The 27,865-nt window shown below is 39.1% G+C and overlaps 2 protein-coding genes across 6 annotated transcripts in view; both read left to right on the top strand.

Moving 5' to 3' along the window:
• The first annotated feature begins 283 nt into the window (after positions 1-283).
• HAUS3 (HAUS augmin like complex subunit 3) lies at positions 284-20,219 on the top strand. 5 transcript variants are annotated; one of them, XM_050337816.1, is made up of 6 exons: positions 284-422; positions 1,339-1,395; positions 1,888-2,843; positions 7,285-7,721; positions 9,354-9,582; positions 10,882-20,219. In XM_050337816.1, exons 3-6 carry the CDS (start codon positions 1,938-1,940, stop codon positions 11,146-11,148), a joined length of 1,839 nt encoding a protein of 612 aa, XP_050193773.1. In that variant the 5' UTR covers positions 284-422; positions 1,339-1,395; positions 1,888-1,937; the 3' UTR covers positions 11,149-20,219. The 5 variants fall into 5 exon arrangements, with proteins under 5 accessions (XP_050193773.1, XP_050193769.1, XP_050193772.1 ...); XM_050337812.1 differs by having other exon boundaries at positions 1,816-2,843; XM_050337815.1 differs by lacking the exon at positions 284-422 and adding an exon at positions 446-912.
• The window catches only part of POLN (DNA polymerase nu), a 94,038-nt gene continuing 79,922 nt past the window's right edge, over positions 13,750-27,865 (top strand). Inside the window, exons 1-6 of the mRNA XM_050337829.1 lie at positions 13,750-13,876; positions 16,923-16,984; positions 20,158-20,646; positions 21,101-21,270; positions 23,031-23,143; positions 24,871-25,028. Of these exons, the coding sequence (XP_050193786.1) occupies positions 13,750-13,876; positions 16,923-16,984; positions 20,158-20,646; positions 21,101-21,270; positions 23,031-23,143; positions 24,871-25,028 (1,119 nt within the window). The remainder of the gene's footprint in view (positions 13,877-16,922; positions 16,985-20,157; positions 20,647-21,100; positions 21,271-23,030; positions 23,144-24,870; positions 25,029-27,865) is intronic.

The raw sequence follows: 27,865 nt of genomic DNA, 5'->3' as shown, positions 1-27,865 counted from the left end.
GGGGCTGAGGGGACACAGGCGAGGAGAACGGGGCACGGGCGCTGAGGGGACACAGCCGAAGGGGGCTGAGGGGACACAACCGAACACAGTCACCCAACGGCCGCCCTGAGGGGAAGGGCGGCCGCGTGACGTCACCAAGCGGGCCCGGCGCGAGGGCGCGTGCGCGTGCGCCCCGCGGGGAGGGAGGCGGCGCGTGGCGCGCGGTTCGAGCTGCGGGCGCGCCCTGAGCCCGCTCTCAGCCTCCCCTCGACCTCACCTCCCCCTCCCTCAGCCTTCCCGCCGCCCTCCCGCCGCTTTCCGTCAGACCTCCCCTCAGCCTTGCCATCCCGCCGCCTCCCCTGCCCGCCCCCCTCGGTTTTCCTGCCGTTTCCCGCCCCGCTCCCCTCCCCCGGAGCCGCCGCTGGGGCCGAGCGGACGCTGCGGTGAGTACGGAGCGGGTGCTGTGGGATCGGGGCGAGCTCGCGTTCCTCCGTCTCCTCGTCGCTCCTTGTCCCGCTCCGGGCCGGCTGCCGAGCGGGATCCCTGCGGGACTGGAGGCACCGGCGGCCCCGGGGGGCGGGACGTGGCCCCCGAGGGCCCCGGCCGTGCGGCCTTTGGGCGGGCCCGTGTGGGGACGGGGGTGGTGGGTGCTCCCTCAGCGCTCCGGGGTTGTTGTTCGCGGTGTTCAGTGGCAGCGGCGGGGCCGCGCATAAAGCCTTTATCGCTCAGAACCACAGAATAGTTAAGGCTGGAAGAAGCCTCAGGCCTCCAGTCCGACCCCCCTGCCAAGACAGAGTCTCCTGGAGCGGGTGACACCGGACACGCGTCCCGGTGGGTTTGGAATGTCTCCAGCGTGGGACACTCGACACCCTTCCTTGGCAGCCTGTTCCAGTGCTCTGACACCCTCCGTGTAAAGTTCTGCCTCATGCGGAGGTGATGTTTGCTGTGTTTTAGTTTATGGCTATTAACCCTTGCTCTGCCCCTGGGCACCACTGTAAAGAGTCTAGCACCGTCCTCTTGGCACCCATATTTATTTATGCCCTGTTTAGCACTGAGGGCAGAGGAGAGTTGGAAGGCCACCCTGTGACATGAAACTCGCATGACATTTTGTTTCGTATGTAATCTGTAACCCTGAGTTAAGTCAGACACATATGCAATTTTAGAGGGATGCCTTTACTTGGTTCAGCCCTCCAGACCGGTTGGCAAAACGGGGTTTTGTGGTGGAGGGTATGTTTTAGAAACAAAGTATTAAATAATATCAAATTAAAGAAAACTTATTAATATTACCAGACTATTGCAGACAAGGCCTCTTGACTTTTATAATAATTTATCCTTTGCTGTCTGTTGCACACACTTTAGGATTTCAGAGGAATCTTTTAAATGAAGGTTTAGAAGACAAGACTGCTTGCTGCTGAGGTAAAAAATAACCCTTTATAACCTAGATCTTGAAGTGCAGTGTAACATCACTGTGGTTTTGTTTTTAGGACAAACTGAAAACCCCACTAATTTTGGAAGTGTTAAAATGATTGTGGGTGTTTTTTTTAATGAATGTGAAGAAACGAATATAAGTAAATCACTTTTGCAGACCAATGAATTATTCAGTATTTACACCTGTTGCTATTCTATTTTAATAATTTATGTGAATTAAGGAGAAATGTAAGTACTTGCAAAGATCAAGGATATAACTGATGTTAAAATGTGTCCTGATTTGATTAACAAAATATATTAAGATATCCATGAAATAAAAATTGGTTTCTAATCTTTGAATAGCCACTCTAGTCCAAAACATTATTCAGTTTTTTTGGTGTGATCTGACACTTTCTTTTTCCTGTGCAGACTCTTTTTTTATTAAAATACTGAATATTCATTTTAAATGGCAAAAAATTTACGGCTGGAATAATTCCCCAGATTTTTTTCATGCATTTGGATCTTTTCTGCTTACAAAAAATATTTTAATCATGAGCTGTGGGAAGGATTTTGTGGAAACTCTTAAGAAAATTGGATATCCAAAAGCTGATGAGCTTAATGGAGAAGATTTTGACTGGATGTTCGAGTCTTTGGAAGACAGGTCGTTTCTGGAGTGGTTTTGTGGAAACATAAATGAGCAGCATGTGGTATCTGAAAAAGAACTGCAAGATTTTGATAATCTTCTCGAGTGTGGTAAGCCCATCTTGGAAGGAGATGCACTGGATGAAGCTCTTAAAACATTGAGGCCGATGGATTCAAAGAACAGTAACCAAGAGGAGGAGGAGGAAGAGGAGGAACTGAAGGAATTAGAGGATGAGCTTCAAACTCTTCAGCAGTTAAAAAAACTTCAAATTCATCACCATAATAAGCTTCAACTGATGGTCACTGCAAACAGCCATGTGTTACAAACACTGCAAAGCAAAGAGGAAGAAGCACAAAAAGATTTGAAGGAAGCGCTGGAAGTGTTTATTGCAGCAAACAAGAATCTTGACAGCGAACTGCAGTCTCTTATGGATGCAGCAAAGAAATTTGCCTCTTTCTTCACAGCTTCAGATTCAGAAAATCCAGTGTTTTTTTCCCAACTTCCTTTGGATAAGTATTTTGCTCTGGAAGAACAAAACACTGCAGCACTTACCTCACACATAAAAAACCATTTTTATCAAGGTATGTCTGAATGTGTTGAAAATTCACATGAAGACAGCTTTCAGCTTGAAGATTTAAGCAAGCGAGTCACTTGTGAGGGGACTGATGAAGTTTCTGAAGAGAGTCAAGAGGTAGCCAGGCTCCAGACAGCATATATTTGTGCTCAGCATCAACTAATTCAGCTACAGGCTCAAGAGGAGGGCATGAAATCAGCTATCAAATGTGCAGAGAGCATGCTGCAGTCCTTGGACAAGGTAAGCTATGGGCGCTGAAAAGATGAGGCTGCACTCCACACAGTTTGGTTTTGGGACTCCTCTGCTGACCATTTTCAGCTTTCCCCTTTTATTCATGTTCTCCCATGAACAGCACTTGGTGTTGTCTTCTAGTTAACCGGAATTCCCGGGATTGTCCTAGACCAGTGTTCTGGTCCCACACACCCGCAGCATGCAGTGGCTGTGTTCAGCCCTGAGAGAGGAACACACGCCATCCTGCGGAGTGGTTTGCCACTCTGAGACACACAGCATTCTCTCTGTCAAAACACTTAGCCAAGGTCGGTCCTCCCTTTTGGTGCCAATTACCCAAATGCAGGTGAAGAGTGACTCAGGTTGTTCCCACATCTCCCCCTGTTTTGTTTTAAACACGCAGGTCTCGCTGTGGAGAGGGCCGGGACCTGGGCTTCTTGTCTTTGGGATTGTCTGATGCACTTCCAGAGGACTTGAAATATTAAAAACAGACAAATAATTAAAAAACCTACTATTGATGCTGACGTATTACCCAATACGCTGGCCCCTGTATGCGTGGTCTGCACTAAATGGGCCAATGCAGCGGTAGCCGTGGCTGTGGTAGCTGCTGTGATTACTGCAGAGATGATAAAAGCAATTAGCCATCCAATGATGATTTCTTGAGTGTGTTAACAGTTTCATTAATTTACTTTATCCTGCATAATTCTCTCAGCTTCTGGTTGGGTTCACTGGGAGCCACAGTTTGGCTCTTCTGCGCATGGGAATTATTACTGATAAACTCAGAGGGGATACATTCTGATTTGTAATACAATTAAAATAGTAGGGATTACCTACGGAAATGTTAAAGGTATTGTTAGTCACACTAATCACAACATCAGGTGCAGCCAAGAAGGCATATGAGTGAAACTCATGACTGAGTCATTGTGTCAGTTAGTAAGAGTTGGTAGACACAAAGAATTATCCCTAGAATATTTTCTTCCATGTGACATCCGGGCAGGCCTTGCACCGCTCTCCAGTCTCCTTCTGGGATTGTCTGAGGGACAGCCTCTGCATCTGTGGAATCAGATTGCATGTTGGCTCTGTCCCACTCAGGAGAAGGCTTCATCAAACGTCAGCGGGGTCCTGAGGGAGACAAAACACAAGCATCCTCCTTCCCCACACCGGCAACTCAATAGGACCTTACCATAGGGCATCTTCATGTGGGTTTTTGTACAATGCTTATTGATCCAAATTAAAAAAATTAATGGTAAATACAGCTTATTCCACTTGGGGTGTCACATTCCCCCTTTCTTGTTTTAAAAGTTTGTTTTTTAATACAGAGGACACATTTCTTGCACCTGGGGTAGGTACAGGTGATAAGATTATAATTAAGATTTTTTTGTTCTTTGTTTGTTTTGATTGGGGTTTTTTTCTTTCCTTTTTTTCTTTCCTTTTTTTTCTTTCTTTTTTCTTTTTCTTTTTTCTTTCATTTTTCTTCTTTTTTTCCCCTTTTTTCTTTCATTTTTCTTTCCTTTTTGTTTTCTTTCCTTTTTTCTTTCTCTTTTTTCTCTTTTTCTTTTTTTAATACTTTTTCTTTTTTCTTTCTTTTTTCTTTTCCTTTTTTCTGTCATTTTTCTTTTTTCTTTCTTTTTGTTTTCCTTTTTTCTATCATTTTTCCTTTTTCTTCTTTTTTCTTTCCTTTTGTTCTTTTTTTTCTTTCACTTTTCTTTTTTCTTCTTTTTTTCTTTCCTTTTTTCTTTCTTTTTGTCTTCCTCTTTTTTTATCCTTTTTTCTTTTTTCTTCTTTTCTTTTTTCTTTTTTCTTTTTTTCTTGTTTCTTTTTTCTTTCTCCTTTTTTCTTTTTCTTTTTTCTTTTTCTTTTGTCTTTTTTCTTTTGTCTTTTTTCTTTTGTCTTTTTTCTTCCTTCTACCTTCTTTTCTTCTTTTCTTCTCTTCTACTCTTCTTTTTTCTTTTTTTTCCTTTGTTGCATTGTTTTCGATCAGTTGTATTTTCAAGGAAGATTTAAACACATATCGAAACAATCTCCATGTACATATTTTAAGACAACAAATAATCTGGCGTTGTTCTGGGTTCCTGAGGATTCCCAAAATCACAAACACTGAGACACGAAGGGTGTAAGCAAAACAACTTTATCCTAATACTTGCGATAGTATTCCTTACACACTGATTCCATAATTTCTGAGAAGCTGCTGAGCAGGAGGAGGAGATGGATCACGGTGCTTGGTGGGAGGGGCTGACAGGCCATGCCCCTGTCAGGGTGTCCCCTGGATCAAAGCAGTGTGCATCGCCCCCCATCCAACCCAGAACCACCTCCTGTATCCCCCTCACAGGAGTGGAATTCTCCAGTTGTGACTTTGCCTCACACCTGGCCAAGCACACGAACCGAGACCACAATGGCTTATGATACCAACTCTGTACCAAAGTCAAGTTCCCACCAGTTAACCTAAACTGTTGTTTCTCTTTCCAAGGTTCAGTATTTCCAACAGTGAAACTATACAATATTTTCCCATGCCATAGGGACGAGCACAATCACAGGCCACCTATGGCAGCATCTCAGACATGACTCAGGTCCCTGACACAGGCATAAATCAGTCAATCAGTCTGAAGTTTTAACATTTTTTTTCATCAGTTTTAGTATTATTCTTAACTTTTTTCTGTAAATCTGGACGTTGGCATGTGTGTCAGGGCATCTAATTATACACATATATTTAGGACTAGGTGTTTGTTGGTTTAAAGCACAAAACACACTGTATAAGTAACTTCCCTTTTTTAAAGTTTCCAAGAACAAAGTTATAGGCACTCAAACTATCAAATAGATTCAATGGTTCCAATGCTGTTTGTCCGTTCTTCAGATGATTCATGCATTTAAGCTCCCCCCTATTTTTTTGTGTTTTTTTTTTTCTTCTTCTTTTGGTTTTGTGCTTGAAGTTCAGCCCAGACATGTTGGCAGCTGTGGAGCTTGGAGGCAGAGGGGAGGCTGCCATGGTGGGACACAGTGAGGGAGGGGAAGTGACTGGGTGTTGATTTTTGAGGGTAAAATTCCCCATTGGAGGTAAATCAACACGATTAAAGGCAGAAGATTACCACGAGTAAAGGTAGAAGACAGACCCCTCACCAGAGGTCCTAAACCCCCTGTCAGCAGGGAATATAAACCAGGCTGATCAGCAGCACAGATAGAAATGGCAGGTAGTATATCTTCCTTCTCCCCAAAGAGGTTGTCCAACAAATCTAAAACGGGTATTTTCAGGGTATCCAAATTTAGACTATAATATTGCCATTGTTGTTCCTTTATCCCTATATCAGGCTCTGTTACTCTCAACGGTTGCAAAGCATGCGTAGAAGTAAATGTTCCAATTGCTCATCCATAACCTCGTGTCCTGCTGCATTCAAGACCTGTTGCAAGACCTTTAGATAAAGTCTGTGTTCTTGGGAAATTCCCTGCCCCATTATTACTACACGACTCCAGAGATTCCTGTCCTGCAGGCTCTGCTATCCCATTCTAACGAGATGAATGATGGCATTTGCCAACCCCACTGAGTGGTGGGTGTTGAATAGGGTCCTGTAACACAGGTCTCACGTCGGGGTCCCCAGATATGGATGCTGCACAGTACCTTTGAATCTCCTTTCCAGAGTTACTACCTTAAAAACCCTAGAGCTTAGTAGTACCTTTCTAATTTAGTTTGGCTTTGAATTTTCAAATTAGAACTGGCTCTCTGTTGTTTGTACAATAGACGAAATCTTAGCTTTGGTTACAATTTTATGGTATTGAAGAGCCAGTGTGGTAAATGTATTCCAGTTTATATTGTGTAGCATAAGCTCAGAAAGTTTTAGTTCACTGACTCTTGAAACTCAAGAATTTGTACCAAATAAATGAATCTGATAGTTGAAGCCCCAGAAATCTCTCAACAAGTGAGTGACAGGCAGATGTGGCTACTGGAGTTTGTGAAGAAATCATAATGAAGGGAATGGTATTCTCTTATGCCACTCATGGAATTACTTGAGGCATCATGTCAGTTTGTATATTTTCATTTATGGGTGACTAGTATATAGGACTTGATTGATTAGAGTAATTTGAAAAAGATTAATTCTGCCAGCAGTGTTGATCATCCAACGAATATAAATAATTGTGTTTGCATGTGAGATTTCAATTAGACATGTTTGAAATCTGGGTGCTGAGTAAAATGCAGCTCTTCTATTTTTAGCACAATAAACTGTTTCCTGACCCTGCAATTGAACAAAATTACCTTTTACTGAAATATATTTATTTGATATCTACTTTGTACATCTGTATTTGCCTTATGTTGTAAAGTTCTGTGAAACTACTTGTGGAGTTTTCATTTAATTTCACAGTAGATGTAACATAAGCACATGAACCCTGTGTGAACTGAAGGAATGTTTGGAAAGTGGCTTGGAGGTAACTGTGAAGAAAATGACAGATATTTTGTTTTATGCAGGATATTGGACAACAAGAAAACCTCGATGCCAAAATGTCTAGTTTAAGTGATGAAATTTCAACAATTAAACGAGATATAGCTCAGATAAACAGCGAGGAGCTGCTTCCCCTTCTGAAAGAGAAAGCACAACTCTTGACTGCGCCGGTGCTGAAAGCCTACTTGGATCATCACATTGCTCAGCAGGACTGTTATGTTGCAAGACAAGATGAAATGTGCAGGCACTTGATGAGACAGAAAACATCGTTTGAACTTATTGAGCTGGGCTGTAAAATGGAGATGAAGAAACACCAGGAGATCAGCAGTCAGCTTGAGAATTTGGTAGAATCTCTGAGGAAGAGCACTGATGAGTTGCAGCAGAGACTACAGGCCATAACTGAGCGAATTCAACCTGCAAAACCAAAAGATACTATTAGTCCAGAGGATGGTTTCGCTTGCAGGTAAGTGTTATGGTCACTGCTGAACTTTGACTTGCTTTGAAATAATATTGGGGAGATGAAGACTTAGGCAAACTAAACCTTTCCTATTGTGAAGTTCTTAGGTACTTGTTGTAGCTAATTAGTATTTTCAATTCTCAAGAACTGAAGTCTTCAGGATATGAAACCTGCTTCTTCCTCGTCCTTTGAAATTCTTTGCACATTTGCCTGAGAAAAACTGTTTAATTATCAGTGTTTTTAATAGTGTTCCTAAGCTGTATCCAGAACATAATGAATGCTCAAAGCCAAACCTGTCTTATATGGGGCTCTGATGTAGGACCTCCTGAGAGCTACTCTAGAAGGACAGACGTTAATAACAGTGATTTCTCAGTTTGATGTGTGACCTTGTCAGCTGAGCTGGCAAAAACCCCTGTGTGGTAGGAGAGAAGAATGACTCCTTCAGTCCATGAAATGTGTTCAGCTCATTTTTACTGCTTGATTTCCATCTGGTTTGAGTGTCCTGTCATCCATGGAGGAGTCTGATTTTTCACTGTCTAAGTAGTTAATTCTCCTTGTAGCTCAGGTGATACAGTCAGGGATGTGTGCTGGGCTGCTGTTCTTTTGATGAGGTGTATTGTATAATCACACGTGTCTTACTGTCAGACTTTCCCTCCTTCAGAATGGAGTTTTAGGTGTTGGGTTTTTTAGTAATTACTAAGTGATAGCAGAGTATGGTTTGGCATAGTGAATAACTGCACTAATTAGGCAGCATTAATTTTGCTCACATTGTGTGTTTGCATTGTCAACTTGTAACATTTTTGTTCAGGTTTATTATAAAGTTTCCAAGTCACTGAATGTTGTCTGGCTACTTTTTCCACTTTTTTTTTTTTTTTTTTTTTAAAGAAAAAAAAGAGGGAAGGGAAGTTGAAAGAGTTAAAAACTTTAAAGGGTTTGTAAGCAGAAGACACACAAAAGAAACTCAGTTACTTTTGAAATATAGCTCCTGCTCTTACTAAAGCAATCTGATTTTATATTAGGGCTCAACTCCTGAAGATTTTATTATGCAGAGATGGTAGTAACACTTGAGCAGAGTTACCTGTGATCATACTGGCCTATTCCTGATGCAATATAAGGGCACTTTTTGTAAGTTTGGTGTAGTGTGTAATGCTGTCTTTTGCATGACTTGTAACTGGCTGGAGAATTTCTTAGCAGTCTCTTCACAGAAAACAGGAAATACACCAGTAAGCTTGAAAATGTTATAAAGATTGCTCTTATTTTTTATTGGCCATTGAAGTCTACTTTTTTTCAGCATGTCAAAAAAAAATCTCATTTTGCAGTTCTTGGAGAGTTGGGAAATAGTTGGCAAAAGCACACTGTCAACTTCTATTTGCATTCATTATGTACTTACTGTTACTTTGATATTTCATTGCTGCTAATTTAATATTGTGATATTTTGGATTCCTATTAATCACTAACTATATATAGATAGAATCATGAAATCAGTGGGAGATACAGCAGTGTAGTAAGAGAGCCCTGAGCAGTACTGCCTTTTACTAGTCCTCTGAATTCTCAGCATGACCATCTTCTCTTGACTAATGATGATAGAGTGCTTAGGAAACTTAGAAATGTTTGTGTGTCTTTCTTCACTTGTTACAGGCTATATCAGCTCCTAGAAGGAGGAAATAACAAACAGCAGTTATTTAAAACATACAAAAACCTGGAGCAGATGGCTCAGAAGTTAAAGCAAGACTGTGCTACGGTACAAGAGCAGATAGCAGCTTCTTCTCAAGAGCAGTCTCTCCTTTTGTCCAACCTGGAAAGAGATGTAGATACCCTTCGTGCTTCTCTGTATTGTGGAGGAAATCAGATACAGCTCCGTAGTCCGGTAAGCCCTTACTGAGCTATTAAAATTATTACATTAATGTGTGTCGTGTTCTTTCCCTGACAAAAATGTAGTGTGAAGGCTGTACACACACAAACTGTCCCCACTTGTCAGCAACAAATTTATTAGCATAATGATGATGGACTCTCTATTTACATTGTTCTTGGCAAATGCTGGATTTTTGTAAAGGCTAGCAGGTAATAATTTTTTTGTGTCTGAGCAAATTGTTGCATCTAACTTAATTTCTTTCAAAGGCATGTGCAGTCCTGTCAATTTGTGATGTGGGAAATATGTTGTCTGGATAGGGTGTAATTGGAAAACTCATTTAAATTTCTCTTTATTTCATATGGGCTTTTTTCTTCCCTGTTACCTGTAGCACCCCAGTAGTACTGTTTGGCCCCTTAAAGAACCCAGCTCATTTGGACAAAATAACTATAACAGAATTTTGAAGGACAGTTGTAGTAGGACAATCCTGCTACACAGCTCCCAGGGACTGGGTTTAGATCATCCTTTAAATGGGAATAGGGTTTGTTAAATGCTACTTGTTATGGTTTTGAAATCATTGTAGATACTTCAAAAATGCATTGAGGGAGATTTCCTGTTACTTAATACTTCCCTGGTTAATTACATAAAAATATATTTAACTTTCATCTGTCAAGTGAATTTGCAACATATAGAACAGGTTTTATTAAGAAATGAAACTGTAATTGGGACAGTACATATGTGGGGAGTATACATTATTAAATCAAATACCTGTCTGTTGACTCAAATTACCTCTTAAAACCTAGTGACATCTCTTTTTACTGCTACTATTTCCTAAGGAAAGTAATTCCTTTAATAAGGAAATAATGTGTAAGTAGATGACTAGTCTGCTTATACTGAACTATCGTAAGAGTACCAGTTGGGAAAATTGTAACTGGTAATTAATGATTTAATTGTGAAATTGATTTGGCTTTTTTGTTGTGGTCTCTTTTTCCCTTTTAAAATTTGATTAGCAATGAAGACTTTTAATTGATTGAAAACGTCATTCACTCATCTGTCTAGGTCAGGTTTTATGGTCTTAACTCATCTGGTCAACCAGCAAAGGAAATTACATCTTCATAACCTGACGTGAGTTCTGTTACATGGAGCTCAAAAATTGAATGGAATCCCTTCCCACCTTTGTTTATGGAATTTTGTGATTACTTTTCAATTACAAATGAAAGTGGCTTCTCAAAGCAGAAAAAACCTTTTGTATTTCTAGTTCAGCTAATGTATTAATAATATAAAAGTGTTAATTTTTTGTCTTGTATTTTTTGTTAGGAACTTACTGAGCTGTTTCATCAACTGGAAGTTGATATAAATAAACTAAATCAACTCCTTATGGATCTGGTTGCTGATCTGAAGTTGAAGAAAAGCATTCTGGAGTCCAACAAGCTGCAACAGATGGAAAGAGACTTGTATGTGTATTTTTTCAAAGATGAAGATCACTTGAAAGAGATGGTGGAGAATCTTGAGCAGCAGTCTCAAGCTAAAGTCAGTGGTCTGGAAGACGAGAATTTCACAGCCAATGGAGTTCCTAATGTCTAAATTTCATTGTACTCCTAAGAAAGGAAAACCTTAGTGTAAACTGTCTACAAGTCTGTGGAATAATAAACATTAGCTTGTCCAGGCTGACATTTACCTGTCCTGCAGTGTGTTTGTTACCATTGGATTGGGTGCTGCTTTGCAGGCTTTGGCATCTGCCTGCTGAGTTCAGTCTCACTTTTGTCACAGCTCTTGGATACAAAGTAATCCACTGTTTATTTGAAAGAATTATGTTCAGGCTGCCCTTCTCCTGGCCTGTAGGTTCATTACTGCTGCACACAGTATAGCACCAAAAGGAGCATTTCATACCCCTAAGTTTTCTTGCATGCTGAGAACCTTTGACTGTGAACCACAAAATAAATGTGGAGGAGGCATTCCAGATTTTGGAACATGAGTGTAATGTGCTCATAGTGAAGAGGAGAGTTCTTCAAGGCAGATATTCCATGATTGTTTCCCTTACAGTTCTAAGAAGATTTGGTTTTGTTAAAAATGTGTTGGAATATGTACCAGAATCTGTTTTAACTACCAAGACCATCTGTTTTAAGACCATTCCAGCATGTCTTAATTTAAATTATGGCCTGTCTTCTCCATTGAAACCAGTCCATACTTATACTGGGCTTGTCAAAGAAGAAGAATTTTGAACTTATCTTTTGGACTTCTGAGTTTGCTCTGTAATTTGTAATGATAGGCATTTCAATTCAGAGTGCTGATACTTTCATACTTCTGCTTTCATGTGCATTGTTAGCCTGTTTATCAAATTTTTGTATAGCTTCCTAATATACCAATGGAACTAAATAGGCTTTTATGGTATGATAACTTCCAGTCTTTTGTATTTTGATGGGATCAGCTGTGCTTACTTTCAAGCACTGTACATATTGATGAAGGTTAGTGTATCAGCATTAACTTCAGTAACAGTAGTCTTTAAACTATTTTGATGGCAGACTTTAACTTTTATGTGAGCATAACTTATTTTGAAATGTTTAATTTTTTTTTTATCATACTGTTATAAGTGTCTTTATGTCTCTGGATTTCATGTTGCTTAACTCTATACTTTGTATTTATTATGAAATACCAAACTATAAATTCATTCAGTGCGGTCAATATTTACGGTGAATCTGTGTGTTGGTTTTAGGCCTGTTCTCAGGCAGAGTGTCTTGTTTATATTTAGTCTGCTGGGTTCTCATTTTGATCTGCCCCTCAGGCTGTGATTGCTGCTTCCCACCCTGAGAAGTCAGGGAGCACTTTAACCCCGTGTAGGAAAGTGTTGCTCTTAATTATAAAAGTTAGAAGGAGTTGTGTGCGGAGACAGATTATATTTCTGACTCCTGGAACATCCTGGAAAAGGAAGCCATTCTGCCTCTCTCTTGCTTTCCTTCACACACTTACTAATTTGAGCTAGATAGATACAGCCAGTTCTAGTGCAGCAGGGTGGATGTTCCTCCCTGAATCGAGATACAAATGTTTGCACTTGTAAGTATTCAAAGCTGCAATCTGCCTATGGTCTTGAGCTAAGAAAAATATTTCCATGCAAGCAAAGGAACTACTGTTTGCATGATGGTTAAACTTGGTGGTCTGCTCATGCACTGGATTTAGTGGAGAAGACCAGAGCAGCAGGACTCCAGTTGCTACCTTGTATAGGAATAATTTAGTAAACAGCAGTTTTTGGTGGAGCAATTGACTTGGACAACTTGGATCCTTTAAGTATTTTGAAAATGTTGGATATTTCTGCTGTGTTTTTGTTAAGTTTTATGCGTTCTTCTGTAAAAAAACCCTGTAAAATAACAAGGCATCAACGTGGACACCATTATTTGTGATTCTCCAGTGTGAGTTGTATCTAGGGATTCTCCGAGTATTTTGTATGTAATACAAAATGTATGTAATTGTATGTAATTGGCCAGGTCATCTGGAAAAACTACTCCTTCTCAGAAAAGGATAAAGTTTAGGACAACAGTGGTGGTCAAAGCTTGTAGAGACTATAGATGTTGCCGACCATTTTCTCAAACTGACCAACTGTAGTAACTATTTTAAAGTTACTTGTATATAACAGTGCTTGAGTGCATCAATTATAGAAAATTTAAGAAATAGAGGTCTTTTATGATAAGTATTTTCTGAAACAGCACATAATTAATGGTTGTTTACCATGCTAGTAATGCATGTTTCTTTCATCTTGTGTTGGCTCAATTTTGGCAGTTACTTGATGATTGTTTTTTTCCTAATAAAATCCAAGCACCAATAACAGTAACTGTATGCATGTGCTACATTGGTTTAAAGATACTGAGGGGGGAAAGCATGTCAGACATACATCAAATTCTTGATTTATTTGCTAGATTTTTTTTTTCTGGTACAAGTTAGCTGTACTTAAGAGTGCTGATTTTTTTTTTTATCAGTGTATTAAAACACTGTTTTAAAGATACCAGCTTTTAAAAATTATTACGTTTTTATGTGCAGTATGTTACTAACAGACGTGTCTGGGAGGAAATGTAATTTTCTATTGAGAATAAATGGTTGAACACATTCACTATATTTTGAACAGAATATAAATGATAATTGTGGCCCTGATTAATTAATAAATTGTGTATTCTGTGTATAGGTTTAATCTTAAAAATGGAGCGGTGCATGTACATAGGATGTGAGATTTCTAAAGTGCCTTTATCTGATACTGCTCAGAGGATTATGACAGCTCTGCAGTCTATTCCTGTAGAAGTTCAGACAAACAGAGACAATAACCAGAGTAAGTCTTAGCCTTTCTAAGTGTTTTTCAATTGAAAAATTGAAACACAAACAAACAAAACCATATCAAACCTCTAGTCTTTATTTTTAATTTGGGAAAAAAAAAAGGTGAGATTTTAGGATTACAGGTGTAGAAAAGGAATTAAGCTGTAACTGTGATATTTTGTGGGACTTTTCTGATTAAATAATGTTATGTGAGTGCAAAGAACAGTACCCTCAATTTAATTTTTTTCTTTCTGTTCCTGTGTGGTGTGGAAGTAGATGAGAATTTCAAACTGTTACTTAACTAATACTTTAAAATACCATAAATTATATGTATACATGAGCATGACTCTGGAGTAGATGTTTGAAGATCACTAGAGGTACTAGGAACTCACCAGGTGGCCTGTGAACTCTCCAGACTCATGTCTGTGCTTTAAACACGTGTTCATTAGAAATGAGCTCCTTGTGAAATTCTAGGAGGAAAAGTGAACAAAAGTCCCAGTGAAAGAGCAAATTAGGTAATGTTACAAGTGCCTCAGCAGATCTTTCTGTTGGGCAAATCTTACCCAGAACATTATGGATGCTGGGGAGGTTTTGCAAGATGTAATTTTTATTCTCAATCCTATGCATTTTGTAGTCTGTCAGTCTGGTAGCTCTGGAAGGAAGTAAATAGAAAGTTAGAGTTTTGCTCAAGTTCAGTTGTCTGTTTTCTCCTGAGAATTAGATCCTGGAATATTGTTTAAATGATGGGATATGTGTAAATTGTGTTTTTTGCAGTCTCAGTTTTGTATAAATTAGGGTTCAGACTCCTCTGTCAGTAGTAAAGGTTGGACCAGTGGAGCCTGGTGGTACAGCAGTGACAAGGATAGTAGTTCATTGTCAATCAGTGATACACATTTGAAGAAATGAGATAAGTTCATTTTAAAATGGTACATTGTACATGGTACGTCTGGGACCAAAACCCAGATGATTTTAAACAAAATCAGATCTCTTTTCAGCCTTGGTTTAATTGCCATTCTGCTTCTCCTGCTGCCGTGTAATTTTCCCTGCCTTAATTTTCCTGAGTAATATTTTTTGTCTTACACTGGGGCACTCTCAATACTATGCAACAGTTATCACGTTTTATTGTCTGCTCTTGATCCATTCACTCTCTCTCCAGGTGTAAAATTACCGATTCTTGTTTTTTTTGGAACACCAGGAAGGTGTCTGGTATCTTTAACCAAATGAGCTTGTTGTCGTCTCTGTAGTGCTGTTAAACCCCTGTTTATTGAGGAAAGAAAGAACAGTATAAGCATTTTGTAGCAGCAGGTCACATGACAAGATTTTCTTGCTCTTGTTTTCATGCAGTAATTACTCAACAATTGTTTAAAGTGTACAGAGTTTAACAGACCTATTTGAATTGCTCTTGAGAAATCGCATATCTGTCTGTATCTGTATCTGTATAGCTTTAGTGTGGATCTGGAAAGAAGAAAAAGTTCACCTCTCTTAAAAACAAAACCAAACAGAAACCTGTCATGTTATTTGGTCTGTTTCAAACTGTAATAAACTGTGTTTTACTGATAGATTTTTAAATTCTACTTAATGGAAAAACTGTTTGTCTTTTAGAAAGTAAATATTGGGCTCAAATAGAATAAAGATCCGCAATTTTGACCTAGTTGGTGAAATTCTGGGGTTATCTTGGCAGTGGGACTGTAATGTTTCCATCAAGCCTCAAGGAGTTGGAGGGCAAGGACGGGTTTCTGCTGCCATCTGGTGATACTTTGCTGTAATTCAGAAATTGGAAGTCGCATATCTCTTCGATCTGTCATACTGATTGCTGTGTGCTGGAGCAGAGAAATGTAATCCTCATCATTCTCTCTGGAGGGTGGATTTGTCAAGAAAAAGTAGCTTGGTGTGAAACAATTAAAAGCACTGAATGTAGACTCAGATACTATCATTCTTAATTTATAATCTTATTGTTGTAGAAGGTGTAAAGAAAACCAAACCTAAAATGTTTGAAGCTGCAAATACAGCTATACCATGTTGGTTGTTCTAACAGCTCAGGTTAGAAGTCTGAGCTGGAGATAAATGGCTGATCATACACTTACACCAACATGTAATAAAGAGCTTAGTTTCTTCTGGAAAAGGCATTTTTTTAGATTTTAAGTACACGGTCTTGATTTGCCCAGATGAACATTTTTTAAAACAGTTTTATTAAATAGAAATAGATCACCTTATGCTCTGTTTGGCATCGGTCATCAGTGTGTTAGATTCAGAAAGTGTCTTGCTGCTGGTAATGCAAATTCATAGCTGACAAAGTCAGTTTAGTCTTGTACTCAGTGTGGGGGGACAAAATACATACTTTGCCCATGAGGTGTCTTTTGGCTGGGTGTGCCAGACCCAGCATGGGTGGCCATCCTGCTTCTCCTGGCACTGGTATCACCTTACCTTTCTGTCAGTTTGTAGGTCTGAATTTCCCCTCACTCTCTGTTCTTGTCTGGTCTTACAATACCTGTTCTGTTGCAGGATGAACAATGTGAAAAGGTTATCCCCCTGCAGGTGAAACATGGTCAGTTCGCTGTGGGGCATGACATGTTAAAGTCATATATGCAAATAGTGCTTTGTAGAACAACACTATTGTGGAATAATATTACCTAATTCCAAGACAACAGTTAAAATGTGTAATGTTTGTAGGGTTTGGTTGCTTCTTCTTCTTCATGCCCATGCCCCAAGCTTTACTTTGACCAAAATGGTTTGTGTTTTCTTGAAAGAAGGAAATATGCCTGTTTGTGGAATTATAGCAGTGCCTCTTCTGAGCACCGTGGAAATTGTTTGTCTGCTTTGTAGAAAATTTAATTTTTCTTAATGGTGACAAAACAGGCTTTTGCATATGCATATTTCAGAACCTGCAGGGCCCTTTTAAGCATGAATGATACTAATTTGCTAAAGTGATTGTTGAGGAAAATTTCAGTACAATTGTTTTAGGTTTGGTAAAAGTCGCAGTAATAGTACTCTGTATGTAACCTAAGTTATGTGCACTGCTTGCAGATTCATTTGTATTGTAAATTGTTTCTTCTTTTTTAAAGGTATAGAGAAGACAAAGGACAATAAAGTAGGTGATAAGGATGCACATCTGAGAAATGAAAAGGCAAGCATTTTGTGAGATTGAAACCCACTAAAAGCAGTCTTTTTATAGCAGGTTTGGTTATACACTGTGTTCTTTCATAAGAAGCTTTATCACAATATATTTTATACACTCATAGCTCAGGTAGCTTTTACTGTCTTGTTTTGCACTTGGCATGTATTTTACCCATGGGAGTCTTGGCCCCACTTTTGTTACCCTTTCCACAGGAAGTTGTTTTTTTATGACAGAGGGATCAGAAATGAGGTTGCCACATTCAGGCAGTTACCAGGGTTTAGAAATGTTCTCAGACTTCTGTCACTGGACAACCACAAGCACATAATCATAAAGTGAGCTGATTCAGATGAAAAATTACTCTGTACTAGGAAGTTAAATTTTGGGTTTAATCATCTCTCTCAATTTGGCCTGATGTGCATGTGAGTGAGAGCCAGGGCAGGAGTGGGAATGGGAAACTGCAGCAGCCCCAGCTCAGGCTCTGAGTGTAACACCCACTGGGTCGATCAATGAGTTGCAGATGCTGCAAGTGTGCTCCTGTCCCAGCTGCAGGTTTCACAGCCTTACTCAGTCTGACACTGGTGCATGTTGCACACTTCAGCAGGTCCCTTCAGGCTGCTCAGGATGCAGAAAACTGCTTTCTTTTATGGAGTGGGATAGCTTCCTACAAATTGACATTGGCTCATAGATGCTCATGCAGCTGTGGGTGCACATGGGTAGTAGTGGAACCCCTTTTTGTGATGATGAGATGCTAATTTTGACTCGCTGCATGTAGTGAAATCTTCCTCCATTGACATAAATGATGAAACTACATCCTGGGAGTTTTCTCTACTTCCAGCCACGTCATTATTTCTAATAGAAGATCAGTTCTTTGCGGAAGCTGCTGTTTCTCCCTGTGGTTAATTGTAGCGCCAGCTGTATTATTCTGACTGAATAATTAAATTGCCTTGTTCTTATTTTTTAACCTTTGAAAGAGAATTGCTTATTCCTGATTTTTTAATTACTGGAGCGTCGTAATTCAAATTCTGCTGTGTTAAATGATAAAAGTATTTGCAGTTTGACTGGAGAATACACTTGAGTGAATTAGTTGTCTTTCTATGGCTCTTAAACATATTATTTTTCCACTTCTGGTAACTTTATAGTGTCCACTTTTTGATTGTTATTGTCTAAGCCCATTTAATTTGTCTTCATTGAGAACAACCACTATTCATTTGGGTAGTAGCAAAAGCTTAATTAGCTTCCTTTTTCTGTTTACTTAGAACCTGTGGAGTTGATCCTGTGAAGTATGATCTCAAGCAGTCTTAAGCCTTTTTCATCCTTTGACTCCATAGTTCTGAGGTTTGGGTGTGTGGGAACTGTGTTGAGGAATATTGCAAAACTGAAAAACCCCCAGACTTATTGTCTTTGTCGTTGTGGCTGGTTTAGTCTATGCAGATCGGGTAGAGATGGACAGTGTCCTTTGATCAGTGAAAACTGTCATCTTGGGGAATGGGGGGAGCCCTGCACTGCAGTAACTTGTGGTTCTTTTGACGTGAGGAAGCCTTAGTTTTTGGAATAGGAATGACAGAAGAGGTACTGAAGGAGACTGGGCTGGGAGAGCTGCAAATACAGTAGTTTTGGGAGGCTTCAGTTACTTTTCAATGGAGTGGGTGAATGTTAAATTTATGCATGATGCTGCAACTAAAAGTGAGGAGACAACTGCGTTCTGGAACAGTTAGAGAACTCAGGAGAGGAATTGATTTTTATTTGATTCTGTGTGAGATTAGGTTCAAAATCTTCCCTCTGAAAGTTACCCTGACAGAGACTGTAATCTTTCTGAGGCATTAAAAGATAAATATGACAGTGATGCTTAATTTAAAATAAAAACCAAAAAACATAAAATTGAAGGAGCTTTTTTAAAGAAAGCATATAGAATTGCCCTCCAAAATCAGAACATGTGTAGGTAGCATAGGGATTTATTCAAAACAACACTTTAGATTTTTTTGGTTTAAAATGAATACTAAAATCTGTGCAGAAAAAAGTGTGGCCAAGAGTATGAAGGACACTACTAAAAAATGTCATCATGCAAATACATAAACTTAGCAGATTTGTATTCTTCTATACTTGCCTTGTTTGACTAAATTAGATTAAATATACAGGAGTATAGTCCAAATAAGCTTGGAGGAACAGCTTGCAAATGCATCACTTATACATTATTTTTCCAAATGCCTCAGAAGTAGAAAGCCTCCTGGCTCCTCTAAGGCCTTTTGGTGATCGAGGTGTAAAGGGTATTGAGGGAAGATACAACTGTGTAATCTGTAAATAGTTACACACATCTACCTTGGGGAATCTTGAAAGGTCACTGGTTGCCATTCCAGAGTCCTTGTTTGTGAAATCAAGACAGAGGATCTGTCTCAGCTGAAGGGGTTGTAGAAGGAACTAGCAAAATAAACACTAAGAAAGCATTAAGTCCAATAGCATAACAAGGAAATTTATGAAGGAAATCAGGATGAAGGATTAGAAACAAAACATTACCATGCAGCATCTTGTTTCATGCTGTTTGGTAGCATGCTGCTGTAATGGGATCCAGGGACTATCTGGAGTGGGAAAACTGTTCTGGCTGTGGTGGGTTAAACAGAACAGAATATAGTGCTTATTCATACACCTGATAATACTTCCACAGTGCAACTTTCATATGTACTGTTGTATCTTGTAAGTTGCTTGAAGAGAACAAGTTGACTCCTGTACTTGGATTTCCAAAGCAATTGTTAAGGTTCCTTGCCAAAAGTTCTTTAACAAATTAAACTGTCATGAAAAAAGCTCAGAATATTGAAGCTAAAGATGAATGATCTCTTCTCTCTTCAGACATTAATAACCTCATCACTGTGGAAGACAGGACACTGAACTAAATGTATCTTACAGTTGTTGATTTGCCATTTTTTAATGTTAGACTAAGATTTAAAAAAACCCAAAACAACAGTGGTTGTGGATGTAAACAGTATATGTCCACAAAATAATCTCTACTGATAAATACTTGAATTTTGGTTTATGTACTATGGTTGCCCTTAGCTGACTCTGTTTTGTTTGTATCAACATTTTTTCATAGAATACTGATTTCTTCAAAGGTTATGTAAATTATCACGTTTTTTATTTATCCTCATAAGTTGAATAATTGCTTTGCTAAAATAAACTTCCAATTTTCCCAGGAGGTTTGTGATTCCAGAATTGCCATTTTAAAAACATCTGCCAGCCCTGAAAAAAGTACTGCTGGTGAGATAGTCAGGACAGTGCATACCAATGAAATGCTTGGCTGTCAAGATACCAAAATAGTGAGCTGTTACCAGGATTCAGACTTGCCAACATGGGAATATCAAGAAAGAAATCTTTCAGTAGAAGCAAAAAAGCCGAAGGATGGGGAAAAGAAAATAACTGTTCCTCTTAAAAGAAAGCAAAATGTGTTTACGTGTTGTTCAGAGAAAACAAGAAGATTACATGTAAAGCCCTGCACTTCTTCACATGAAAGAAGATACGACTATAGCTCTGGACAAAGAGAGACTTCTGAAAATCATCCTTGTGATATCAGCACTTTAGGATATGAAGAAAAAAGAGAACTGCTTGCAACTATAGAGCAGGCAGTGGCTTTTGTAACTACGATGATATTTCAAGATGGTTCTTCACAGCTCAGTTCAGAACAGGTTAGTGAAGGATGAGCTTTGATTAGAGTCAGTCCTGTAGAGCTGTTTGATGTGCATGTGACTGATAAACACAAACCCGTGCTCATTGGGAACCCCTTTTGTGTATTGCATACCAAAATATGCATGTAAAATGAGGTAAATCTTAATATTTTGACTACATTTTATTTTAAGTTACCAAGTAAAATGAAAATGAAACTGCTTGGGCTAACTAGACATTTGTGTACCCAAAGTTAAACTTAATTAGAATATCTTTTTCTACTTTCTACTGTATTTGTCCCTGTCTATTTTTGTTTCAAGACTGAAACACTTGCCTGCTCCTCTACTGATGTCAATGGTGTATGCAATAACTGCAGTGTACATAATAGCTTTCATTTTATAAAATATTTGGGAACTTTTCTTTATAGGATTGCACAAGATCTGTCAGAGGAAACACTATTGTAATTACACTTAACAGGTCTCAACCTCTTCAGTAAAAGGAGTTGTTGTGCTAGTGAAGAATCCTCCCAGCAACTCTTCAACTGGCTGTGCTTGGAATGCTGCTAAGGAAAATGATAAATTAATTTATTTAAAAACTGAACGACCGTCTCTCTGGGGACAAGAACAGGCTCACATGAAATTTTCTTGGTGAGAGTGTGTAGGAAAAAATACTGTTTTGCTTTACATGTACTTTTAGCAGCAGTGATGTTGGTTACATAGCACAGGCTTAATCTCCTAACATGCCAAGCTCATTGAATTTCATATTGGCTGTATTAGTTCTGTGTCAGGTCTGGGCTAATATAAACCAAGTAAGAGTAAACTGTTCCTTTGGCCTCAGCATATCACTCACTGCAGACTGACTGCAGAACTAGGTGGGTATTCTGAGCTGGTTACATTTGCCTTGGAAATATTTTATGGCACCAAAAGAATGTGTTTCTTTCAGGTTTATCTTTTATTTTATCTTCCATTTCCTCAACTGCATTTCTTATCTAATACCTTTTTGATGAGCATTATTACAGTAAGCACCCATTTTGAGCTTTGCTAATATTTTTTCATCTTTTTAGAACAGGTTTTTTAAATGGCTTTTGAGATCCCAAATGAAGTTTTACTAATATTCAGTAATAATGCAGTATAATTTTTAAAATAAATGCTTCATGTGTCTCTTTAATACTTGGACTAAATTTCAATAAAAAGTTGGGTTATGTTTTAAACTTCCAGTTATTATAACCAAAATCCATTTTTATTCCTATTAACTTGGAAATTGTATCCCATAAAGGGAGAAATGAGAACTGAATCTGATTCTTAGATGTAATAGTTGCATGTTAAAAATTCATCAGACTATTTTATGACTTTCGGTATTAACTGCCTAATTGTAAACTGCTGAATTGGGGTTATTAAATTACAAAGCTTTCCTTTTCAAGATGTTGGATTTGATTGTTAGTTGAATTTCTGCCACTGTTCCACTGGGACTTGAAACAAGGCACTTTGCTTACCTGTGCTTCTCCAGCTGTAATATTGGAGTTACATGACAACTAATTTAACGTTGTCAGCTTGAATATAGGTTGTTGTGAATTGAGAATAACAGATCAATAAAACAGGTACATATTACAGTAAAAATAATAAGTTGAATAAGGGTATTAGATGAATCTTACAGGTAATTCTTTCTTGTAAGAATGGTGCAGTTGTTTAGTAATGGATCTATACTGCATACAATAATACCTTAGGATCTGTGTGATTTCTATGTCCAAACCCTTGGTATTGTGGTTTCATACCATCAAAAATGTTCTATTAAAAAATACTGTTTTTCTACATTGACCAAAAAAGAACTTATTGAAATATAAGACACATATAATTATTAAATCTACATACTGATATATATATAGTTGGTAAAATCTATTTAAAGTAGCATGAATGAGGGAATTATAGACATTTTGAAAAGGAATGAAAATAAATGACAGAGATGAAACATCCTAAGTTTAAGTAGTGTACTAACACAAGGCAGTTATGGTAATTTAGATTGCCTAGTAACTTTTAAAATCAGTATTTTACAATGCTACAGTAACTTGAACTCTGTGATCTTATTTGGATATATTGAAGTATTACAGGATACCAGTTGCTGCTTTAGATTAAGGTTGCATTTAACTTTGAGAGTCAAACAAGGATTTATTTCCTTTATGAATGCATGATAAGGCATATCTGCTAGGATGTTTAATTTCTTATAGAATGAAGCCTCAGGTATTATTAAATTGAGAATTTAATATTCAAAATGCAATGTTCTGTTCTTACAGGAATAGGGAAATGTCTTGGGTTAACTGTTGAGTATTAGGTGCTAATTAAATGAATTCAGGGTATAGATTCACTGAATGTAGTAGCAATATAGTGTGTGTTAATGAACTGCTTCCGTGCAGGCAAGTGTTGTTTCAAATGCTACAGTGCAAAATTCCAGTAATTTGCTTCAATGCAAAAGATTTCCTGAGGACTCTACTTCAAGTTTATGGTAATGAAATCAGCTGGAAACAAGGTAAGTACTGAATCTACGTTCTCATCCTGTAATCTTGGTGATTTTGACGTCTCCGTTAAAATCCCTGGATGTAGAAATAACTACATTGGTAGTTAAATAATGTATTGAAAAACAGTTTAGTACCATGGAGAAGAACATCCCTCTTGGAGAGGTGTCCAGAGGCTTGGCATGTGAAGATGATGTATTTCTTCTTAGATTAGGAATCAAATTATTGAGTAATTTAAGGATAGCTTCCAGTGGAAACAAAAGCTCTTGACACAGTCCTGACTATAGCTGAAAGGGTCAAACTACTTCATGTTTCATATTCCCTAGGAAAAAGCTTTCTCTGCTCAAAGGAAAGGCTAAAATAAATCCCAGAGATGCTCACAATTGTCCGACTTAGGAATTATTTGAATGGGTTGGATTTAAAAGCAACTACAAACAGAAGGCATAAGATGTCAGTATAATGTCTTTTAGTTCCATGTATCAGATTCCTGCTAAGTGAGTTACAAAAGTAAATGTGACCTTTCAGGAAGGGCTCCCTCTATGGAGTTTCGTCAGCTTGTGTTCAGCATCTGCAAAGTTTCATCATTAAATCACAGTAAACTGATGATGGTTTAAAATCTGGTGGTAAGATCTACTTAAAATAGCACTGGGAACGGGAAAGGAGGGAAGAAATGTCACGATAGTTTTATAACCTGTACACAGTTAGGTGCTATCTGATGCATGGGATTTGAATCTGAAGTTTCCAGTAACCAAAAGAATTCTCGCCTAGGTTTTTAAACTTCAGAAATTGATAGTTTCTCACACGTTTTTTCTGCTATGAAAAAAAACCCAAACAAAAACCCTCCAACAAAACAAACAAAATCTCTTAAAATTCTCTTTAGAGTAGTCCTGCAGCTGTAACTTGCATTATAGACATTAAAGTTTGTTTTCAGGTAACCGAGTCTGTAAGGTTGTGTAGCATGGCGTTCTCTATAAATGTACCTGTGGCTCATCATTTGAACTTAGGGGTTACTGAAGAGGGTACATAGGTTTATCTTTGAATATGTCACAAAGCATTCTAGTTAATAGTTTTCCCCAGTCTTTGTAGTACTGCAGTACACGTGTTGAGATTGTATTTCAGAAGGAACTGAAGCAGCACTGGGTTTGCTCCATCCTATCCACCTATGTGAACATGAGCGAAAGTGCAGTGTAAGCACTTATGATCCTATAGGACAAAAGGGCCTGGTTTTTGGAACCAGTGTGTTGTGCACCCATGTGTGAATTCATATGTATATTAGCAATCTCAGTCTGATTACTAGGAGGTAAATCTCTCCCTGATCCCCACTGGCAATTTTGTGGCTCAAGTTAACAGCAACAGAAGTGTAGCGGTGGGAGACACTTGTAAGAAAAACTTCAACTTGAAGTTTTCCAGTGATAAGAAAGAGAAGCTTTAACAGTAAATCTAAAGAACCAAAGGCTTATTGTATTTTAAAACTTGAAAAAATCAACCAATGAAAAAACCACACTCCAACCTCACAAAATAACCCTCTTCAAAAATATTTAATACTGAACTTACTCCTGTGTAGTCATGATATTGACTATTTGTTACAGCTGCAAATTCAATGTTTAACATATCTGTAGAGTAAATACTTGTTCTTTTATGAAGTGTGGGTGCAGGAAAGATGGGCAAAACTTTAGAGGTATTTTTTAGTGTGGGGGGTAATTTAAGTATTTTGATTGTCAGAAATAATTTATTCTTGTAGTTGCTGATAGTGTTGTGTTGGATCCAAGGATTGCTGCATGGCTGATAAACCCCAGTGACACAGTTCCTTCCTTTGAATCTTTAATACAGAAGTACTTTGAAAAACCTTTCTCAAAGGGAGCAGAAAATACAGATACAGGCACTTTGAGAAATGCATCTGTAAGTAGTTTGTTTTCAGTTGTTTGTGGTTGGGTTGAAAGGGGAAGGAAATGATAAAAGAATTGCTTTTGCCTACAAAATGTTGCATGAAAAGATAGATAATGCTCTTCTAATGGGAGAAAATTATTCTATTAATAGTCCTTGTTGGAAATCTAAAGAAAGGGGAGAAGGGAAGGTTCCACTGCATTCTACCACAATGGGATCTCATTCTCCAGGGACAGCTGTGAAATTTTCTTTCAAAACTGTAAAGTTCAGTAACAATATTAATGTATAATCTTTTTTCTTTCCACCTCCCTGCAAAATGATTTCCAGCTCTCCTTTCCAAAATGTCTAATGCTGCCTTTTCCAGTTCCTGTGAACCTGTAGGCTGTATTTAGTTGATTATTAAAATTTTGCTAAACTTCACAGCTGCTGAGGAACAGTAGGAGTCAAATGTGAACTTCCAAGCATGTGAATGAAAAGATCTGAATTTTTATTCTATCATTATGAGAGAATGTGTGATGAACTTTTTGAGATGTTATCCTCAACTCTAGAGAAATTTCTTCCTATATCCTGTCGAATATCTTCCTATATTCCTATTGAAACGTGTTTACTGCCATGGTGATCTACTCTGGACACACTGGCCTTCAGAGGTTGTTTGAATGATAAAATGATGTGCAACAACCTAAATGATTTTTTTTTTTTGGAAACCATTCACTTTTCTGAGGCCTCGGTTGTCCAGACTGAGTATTACAACATGATTATAGGACTTCTGGGATTCAAGTCCACAGATGTCCAGTGGGCTCAGAGCATGGACAGGGGTTGTTGTATTGGCACGTACCTGTTAGTGCAGACATTTCCCAGAAAACCAGAGCCAGTTTGCTTTGAAACACTGGCTGTAAACTGCAGTTCTTCAGAAGCTACTTCATGAATTAAGCTATTAGTGTAGGGACTGGACAGGCAAACAGGCAGAAACTGTAAACTTGTTGTTTATTTCTGTATGTCATGGCCCTCCTGTGAGTCAGCATCCTTAGTCTTGTCTCTTTCCTTAGCTTGACTCAGTCTTTTGTTCTTCAGATATCACATCTGTTCTTAGTTATCATTTCTTAACTTGATTCCCAGCTCTGAGTTAAATATTGAAATCATATTTCCTTCCTTTCCCGCTTCAGGTCTAGTTTGTTTCCTTGCCCCAACCATCCAGTGCCTTTTTGCTGACTTGTTCACTCAAGTCCAAGTTTAATGCCTCCTTGTAACATCCTGTGATTATTTCCCCCCCCCCCAATTCCATATTCCTTAATTTGTTACCTGGACTCTCACATTTCCTTTTTGGCTCTTCTGTTTGCTCAGTGAGTCCCAGTTCTTCCTGTGAATCCTGGCTCTTTGCCAGATTTATCTCTTCAGCCTTCTTGCTCTGTCCTTGCTGGTAGGTTCCTGACAGGTGTCTGTACTCCCAGAGGGATCTGTGGTGAGTGATGCATCATGTCTCATCCCCCACCACTTCAGAGAAGCTCCCTCTCTATTGTCCTAGTCTTGGCCACCCACCATAGTCCTTGGAATGACTGCTGGTTTATTCCGTAGCTCACTGCTCACCCACACACCTGTAGCACAGGAGATGTGCTGCTTGTCTATGTCTTTGATGCTCTGCCAAAGGGATCATGGTCCGTATTCCCTGAAACCTTTGCTGGAACAGGTGCTAAACATCTTACAGTTCCTGTCACTGCTGCATTCGCTGATGAGCGTTCTTGGTATCAATTGAAGCCTGTCACTGGGCACTTTTCCACCTCCAGAAAGGGATCAATCAAACTGTCTGTATTTCACAGACATCTCGTTTGTTCCAGATCAGGATGGCATGGACAAGGTTTCTTGGAGTCAGGTTGATGACTTTCAGTGCAGTGTGGGCCTGCTTAAATTAGTCTGTCTGGGGTAGAGAGAAGCCCTCACTCATAGAACTAGACTGTGCAGTGGGTTGACCCTGACTGGACACCAGGTACCCACTAAAGCCAATCTCTTACTCCCCTCTGCAACTGAACAGAGGAGAGAAAATATAACAAAGGGTTCGTGAGCTGAGATAAGGACCATGAGAGATCGCTTACTGATCACCATCACGGGCAAACCAGACTCAAAGTGGGGTTTTCAATTAAATTTATTACTAACAAAAGGAGCCCCTGGTGGTCTAGTGGTAAAGGCGCGGCGCTGTCACCGCCGAGACCCGGGTTCGATTCCCGGTCAGGGCCACTCCCGGGCAGGTGGGGCTCAGGCTAGCCCAAAGGCAACCCACCTACGTCCTAAGGACACTCGCTGCCACCGGCCCAAGCTCAAGCTTGGCCCCGGCAGATGAACCAGTAAGTTAAAGGGTGAGCTCAGTTCCGCGCACACTGTGTCTCACCTAAAAAATCCAATGCGCAGGCTGGAAGGTGTAAAGACCTTCCCTGGATCTTCGCTTGCGAAGACTGGCCATTATTATTATTACTAACAGAATCAGAGCAGGAGAATGAGAAGTAAAATAAATCTTAAGAACACCTTCCCCCATCCTTCCCTCCTTCCTTCACAAGTTCTATCTCTTCTACCCCAGCAGTGCAGGGAGAGGGGAAGGGGTGTCACTGTGAGTTCATCACAGGTTGATTTCTGCCGCTGCTCAGGGAGAGGAGTCCTCCCCCTGCTCCCTGTGGAGTCCCTCCCACGGGAGATAATCCTTCATGAACTTCTCCAGCGTGAGCCCATCCTATGGGCAACAGTTCTTTACAAACTGCTGCAAGGTGGGTCACTTTTCCACAGGGTGCAGTCCTTCAGGCACCGGCTGCTCCAGCGGGGGTCCTCTGCAGGGCCACAGCTCCTACCAGGAAAACCTGCAGGTGCTG

Source organism: Myiozetetes cayanensis, unplaced genomic scaffold (genome assembly GCF_022539395.1).
Source record: "Myiozetetes cayanensis isolate MyiCay16 unplaced genomic scaffold, myiCay2020 scf7, whole genome shotgun sequence".
NCBI classification, from domain to species: domain Eukaryota; kingdom Metazoa; phylum Chordata; class Aves; order Passeriformes; family Tyrannidae; genus Myiozetetes; species Myiozetetes cayanensis.
The sequence above is the reverse complement of the archived record's forward strand: the minus strand, read 5'-3'. Positions and strand labels throughout refer to the sequence as shown.

Excerpts from the sequence above, each read along its gene's own strand:
- HAUS3 (XM_050337816.1), top strand. The coding sequence starts at position 1,938 with ATGAGCTGTGGGAAGGATTTTGTGGAAACTCTTAAGAAAATTGGATAT. Across the intron at positions 7,722-9,353 it reads GAGGATGGTTTCGCTTGCAG|GCTATATCAGCTCCTAGAAG; the intron begins GTAAGTGTTATG and ends CACTTGTTACAG. Across the intron at positions 9,583-10,881 it reads AGATACAGCTCCGTAGTCCG|GAACTTACTGAGCTGTTTCA; the intron begins GTAAGCCCTTAC and ends ATTTTTTGTTAG.